Genomic DNA, 6,000 nt, shown 5'->3' with positions numbered 1-6,000 from the left:
GACTGAAAACACTTTTATTTCTGGGCAGAAAGATGTGATGAGAATCAGTAAGCTGCACTTTCTAAAACTCCAGAATGGAGTGAGGAGGAAACAGCTCTCAGGTTCAACTTTCTCAGGACTAGTTTCTGAGTCTATGTCCTGTGCTGGATGGACGAGATACTGGCATCATGCCTGTTAGGGTCAACTTTCTCTTGTTCAGGGGAGGAGCATCTCTGGTGGCCCCAGTTCAGCCCCAGGACCAATCTTTTGGTGCTCATGGGAGAGGAGGTTTGGGAGTTTCAGAGCTTTCAACACCCAATCCTCCTCTTGCCACCCACCACAGCCCGCAGCCCCCACCCCCTATAGCAGGACAAAAAGGTGCTTTATTGCAATGTCTTTATTGCATTACTGGAGCAAGTTGGCCAGACTGTCCCCTCTTGGGGAAGATAAAAAAAACAAAAGACCAAAAAGTATCTCCCCTCACTTTCCCCCCACCCTCCCCCACAACTGCACAGCAATGTCTGAACACATCTGGTGACAAGAACAATTTGCAAAAGTGGTCTAGGAACTACATTATGAACTGTCCCAACACAAGACATATAGTTGGCTTCTTTGTGAATCAGATATTTTTACGTAAACTACATTTTTTTTTTTTTTTTACTACATCAAAGACAACAGAAAAGTAGATTTTTCACAAGTAACAACAGGGCACCAAAGTCATGCTGGAATTTGTAAGGAAACAAGGTTGTTTGTCACAAGTGGCTAGAGCTAGAGCTAGAGCAAGGATGAGCAGTTGACAGCAGAGGGCTCAGCCGGGCCTCCATCTGCACCCTCTGCTTTGAGGCCACAGAAGCCTCACAGAGGCCTACTCTGGAGTCTAAACTGGCAACAGAGACCGCCTTGAAAACCAGGAATTGTCCAGATGCAATTCTTGGCCAAGAGGACCCATGAGGCTGGCTCCTTGCAGCAAGAAGAGGAGACCTATGGAAGACACCACATTGGCTATCAAAGCTTCTTTAGAGCACATGAGGTCCAGAGTAAGTGGGAGGTCCCATCAAGGCTTGGAGATGGAGTAGGGGAGGTGTTACGAAGTCCTCAACCTCGGCCAAATCGGTGGTAAGGACACAGCCTACACAGTCCTGAGTCATGGCCAAGATTTAGCATCTGTGATCAGGAAGAGACAGAGAGCATTGTTCTGTAATGAAGTCTCCACCTGGAAAAGATGGGCCTGGAACCTGTGTTCAGCCACCCTCAAGCTGCTTCCATGCTGGTGGCTGGCTTCCCTAGCCAGAAAAGCAATGAGCCTCTCTGGTCTCAGTCTGTCCTCTTACTCTCTGCTTCAGTGAGGCTGCAGTTAGGACGCTGAGAGAGAGTCCCAGGGCCCAAACCATGGGACAGGACACAGAGCTAGACTCCGACAAAGGCCACCAAGGCCCAGAAGTAAAGGAGCTACCCCTCCATGTGGTTAACAGTTTGGTCCCTATATGCCATTTCCACTGGCTCAGGATCAAGCAAATCATATGGCAACTAGTCAGAAAAGATATTTTCCAACTTCTCAAATGATCCCTAGGCCTTAGTTCCCACAAAGCAACAAATTCAAGAATGAAAAACAGGAAAAAAAAAAAGTGAAGGAATATAGGATTAAAAAAGAGTAGTCCTTCTCCACAAGCCAGCTTTTGTCTATGAGTGTAGATATTAGACAGGGCTAACTCTCCCCACACACCCTTTATGTCTGCCTGAAAAGGAGCAATGACACATGGTTCAAGGTCACAGGCATGTATCCTTACTCCCATTTTATTTTAAAAGAGTCAGAATACACTAAATTTTAGTACCAGAAAGAAGGGATTTCTTGCACCCAACCTTGAGCATCCAACTGCTTAAGCATGTTCAACACCAGGTGTAAGGCCATCCAGCAGCAACTAGCCCAACATTACTCAATAAAACGTTTGGCAAGATTTCAACCTGGCAATGTGGAGAAGAGATGTGCAGCTGGCTCTCAGTTAAGGGCTTAGGTCAGAACATGACACTGGAGGGAGGGGTTCATTTGTCTGCCTCACCTAATCCTGAAACTGCAATGGAACCAAAGAAAAGCCGAAGATAGGCCCTTTCCTTCCTATCCTCATTGTTACCAAAGAAAAGCCGAAGATAGGCCCTTTCCTTCCTATCCTCATTGTTAGTAATTCTGGCAGTTTTTCCAAAATTTGTAATCTATTGTTACGTTATGGTCCATTCTAGACCCTGTCACCAAGATATGTGCTCAGGGAAAGCAGTATTTATTTCTTCCATTCCATAAACTGGAGCTTTTCTAGCTGTAAACCTTACGTACCAAGACCCAGATACCGGCTGCTTCTCTAGTTCAGCCAGGATGCCTGACTGCACAGCTTTGGACTCAAACAGCTGACTCACTCTGAGCCTCTTATGGTTCCAGCACTGGCTCAGAGGCAGCTGAACTCTATTTGTCGAATGAGTGTTGACTGGTGGGGGTGGGGCATAATGGAGGTAGGAATAGAGCCTGCCTCCAACTCCACTCAGCTGGAAGGCTTAAACCACATGGAGCAGAAGATTCCTGGCCTAAAATCAGGGCCACTGGAGCATGAGGACAGTCTGTGCACATCATCTTAATGGCAGGCTCACAAAAACGGCAAAGAGAAAAACTTCCAGATGGCTTTTACTAACAGTCTAAACTCTACGCCATTATTTTCTCTCCTTACAAAAGTTTCAGAAACCACTGCATTGAAGCACATGGGTAACGTGGATGACCCTCACCCTAGACACCAGAGCCTCCGAGTCTCTGAATTACTGAGGTCCCTGACAACAGTCTGGCTCCCTTCCTGCTACAACCTTAGCCACCTACGGCTCCCCTAAGCCCTACCCTGCAAAGGACAGGGAGATGAAGGGAAATCACGTTTACAGTTTCTGTAGGGCCTTTAAATTTGGGGAAGCACATAGAAGACTGTTGTTCTATATCATTATTTGGTATATCAAGCCATCTAAAAGCACTGGATTGCACCTTTTCTTTACTCATACAAACAAGTTACAAAGGTTTTCAACAACAGATCATTCTTTAGGCTAAGGAAACACCACACAAGCACCAACTTCATTTTATGATTCAAAGCTCACCATGCCCACAAAAAGAACACTATTCCTCATCTCTGAGAAACAAGGGCAGGGCAGAAGGAGTCACACTGACCAATTTTAGTGTTTGCTAAAACTAACAATTCTAGTTTTCCTTTCACTTTCAAGTTTTGGTACAGAAGTGTGCATTCAGATACTAGTGCTGTCTTCTTCCGTCAGACCTTAGTCTGGCAACGAACATTGTTCTGCTGAGATCAATTTGGTTTCTAAACATAATGCTTCTTTAGAGGGAGGAGCTACTGAGATGCTGACCCCTAACTTATGTTAGTTAATAAAGTACCTTCTGTTGAAGGTACTTGACTAAGATTCTCTACATGAAATCCCAGGTCTCCCCATTTTCCTTTGGTTGTGTTTTTCACCAAATGCCATTCTACCACAGAACCAAAACAGCCTTTGTTTTGGGAGGAAGTTGAGAGAGACTGTCAGATCAAAACAGAACTCCCCAGGAGCCATGCCCTGCCACATTCTCAGAGTCGAAGACCAAGAGAGGACGAGGACTCTTTCAGAGATTTCCAGATATAACCCCCCACCCCCATCAAGCCTAATGTGTTCTGTAGAGGGTGCCTGGCTAAACAAAACAAAAACCCCAATGAAACAGACTTTCCAAAAAAACAACATCTGCTTCCAGCTTCCTATGTCAGTGCAGCGGCACAGCTGAGTCTCAGAGAACCTCAAGGCCTCTTGTGCCCCCATCCTGGCCGGCTACTGCTCGGCCTCTCCACATTCACAGAATCACTTCTTGTGCAAAACAAGCAGTCTACGTAGAAAGAATGCCCTCATAGTCTAATAAAAACTGTAGAAAAAAAAATGCTAGAGAGCCACCTCTCTTCCCACTCCCTCTTTATCTGCAGAGTGAGGGCATCTGTGCGTGGACAGGGTAGGCAAGCCTGACGTTGAGGGAGTCGTTGTGCTGCACGAGGGACGTCTGCTGGTAATGGAGCACCAGCTCCTTCAGGGAGCTGTACAGGTTGTAGGGCTCTGCAAAGCCATAGCCCCGAGCAGTGCTGTAGATCACACAGTGCTTCACTTCCCCATCGGCACTGCGAAGACACAACACAAACACCACAGGGAATTAAGGCAGGTAACAACAGATAAAGAGACCCCAAATGACCAGAAGTCTGAACAACTTTTCTGCAAAGGAGGAGAAGTGCCTTGCCTTCTGTCTGTAAAATGTTACATCCATGTGTGTCCCCTCACCCCCTTACAGACTTCTCACAGAGGTATCCTTCGCCTCCCACCAAGCCCCAGTGGGACTAAAATGGATGGCTGCATTTAATCACTCAGCTCGGAATCTTCATGAGGCAAGAATGCACTGGAAAGAGAACACTTTTTTTTTAAGTATACAAATCAGTGATTTTTAGAATATTCACAAGGTTGTGCAACAGTCATCGCTATCTAATTCCAGAATATTTTCATCACCCTAAAAAGAAACCATGTACTCATTAGCAGTCACTCGGTACTCCTCTCCCCCGGGCCCTGGCAACACTAATGACTCCATCTCTACGGATGTGCCTATTCCGGCATTTCACACAAATGGAAACCTCCGATATCATACAACCTTCTCTCTACCTGACTGGTCTCAACTTAGCACACTTTCAGAGTTCATCCACGCTGTAGATGTGTCCATGCTTCAGCTTGTAGCTGCACGGTGTTCTGTGTGGATATCCACATCTTGTTTACCCATTCATCAACTGATGGACACTTGGGCTGTTTCTACTTTTCAACTATTATGAATAATGCTGCTCTGAATATCTGTGTATAAGTTTTTGTATAGCCATATGTTTTTAATTCTCTTGGCTCTATAGAGAGCTAAGGATGGAACTGCTGAGTCATATGGAATCTTTTGAGGAACTGCCAAACTGTTTTCCAAAATAGTTGCACCATTTTATATTCTAGCCAGCAGCATATGAGGGTTCCAATTTCTTTACATCCTTGTCAACACTTGTTATTGTCCATCTTTTTTTATTATAATCATCCTAGTGGTATCTCATTGTGGTTTTGATTTGTACTTCCCTGAAGACTAAAGATATGGAGCATCTTTTCATATGTTTATTGACCATTTATAAGATCTTCTCTAAAGGAATGTCTATTTTCTTTGGGTAAATACCCAGTAGTGCAATTACTGAGTCATAAGACAATTCTTTCATTTTTTGAGGAACTTCCATACTGTCTTCCAGAGTGGCTGCACCAGTTTGCATTCCCACCACAGTGCATAAGGGCTTTTTTCTCCACATCCTCGCCAATACCTGTTGTTTCTTGTGTTGATTTTAGCCATTCTGACAAATGTGAGGTGACATCTCATTGTAATTTTGATTTATGTTTCCCTGATGGTAAGTAATGGAACATCTTTTTATGTATCCATTGGCCATCTGTAGGTCTGCTTTGGAAAAGTGTCTATTCAGGTCCCTTGCCCATTTTTAAGTGGGTTGTTTGGGTTTTTTTTTTGTGTATTGAGGTATAAAAGTACTTTATATATTTTGGATATTAACCCCTTATTGGATATATCATTTGCAAACATCTTCTCCCAACCAGTAGGTTACCTTTTTGTTCTGTTGATGATTTCCTTCGCTATTCAAAAAGATACATGCACCCCTATGTTTACTGCAGCATTATTTACAATTGCCAAGATATGGAATCAACCAGAGTGTCCACTGAGATAGATGAATAAAGAAGACATGGGAGATACACACAGACAGGCACACACAGGAATATTACTCAGCCATAAAAAAAAGAATGAAATCTTACCACTTACAGCAACATGATGGACCAGAAGGTATGATGCTAAGTGAAATCAGTCAAAGACAAATACCATATGATTTTTCTCATATGTGGAATTTTCTTTTTTAAGATTTTATTTGCTTATTCATTAGAGATACAGAGGAAGAG

The 6,000-nt window shown here is 43.9% G+C and overlaps 1 protein-coding gene across 10 annotated transcripts in view; it reads right to left on the bottom strand.

Moving 5' to 3' along the window:
• Window positions 1-358: 358 nt before the first annotated feature.
• Window positions 359-6,000, bottom strand: part of PIK3R3 (phosphoinositide-3-kinase regulatory subunit 3) — a 139,840-nt gene continuing 134,198 nt past the window's right edge. For 8 of the 10 annotated variants that reach the window (XM_049094451.1, XM_049094454.1, XM_049094453.1 and 5 more), the window contains one exon: window positions 359-4,154. In XM_049094451.1, coding sequence (XP_048950408.1) covers window positions 3,956-4,154 — 199 coding nt within the window. In that variant the 3' untranslated portion in view covers window positions 359-3,955. The remainder of the gene's footprint in view (window positions 4,155-6,000) is intronic. The other 2 variants (XM_049094448.1, XM_049094449.1) reach the window with 2 other exon arrangements.

The sequence above is a fragment of the Canis lupus genome, chromosome 15 (genome assembly GCF_003254725.2).
Source record: "Canis lupus dingo isolate Sandy chromosome 15, ASM325472v2, whole genome shotgun sequence".
Taxonomy (NCBI): Eukaryota; Metazoa; Chordata; class Mammalia; order Carnivora; family Canidae; genus Canis; species Canis lupus.
Note: the sequence above shows the minus strand (reverse complement) of the source record. Positions and strands in the feature narration are given on the sequence as shown.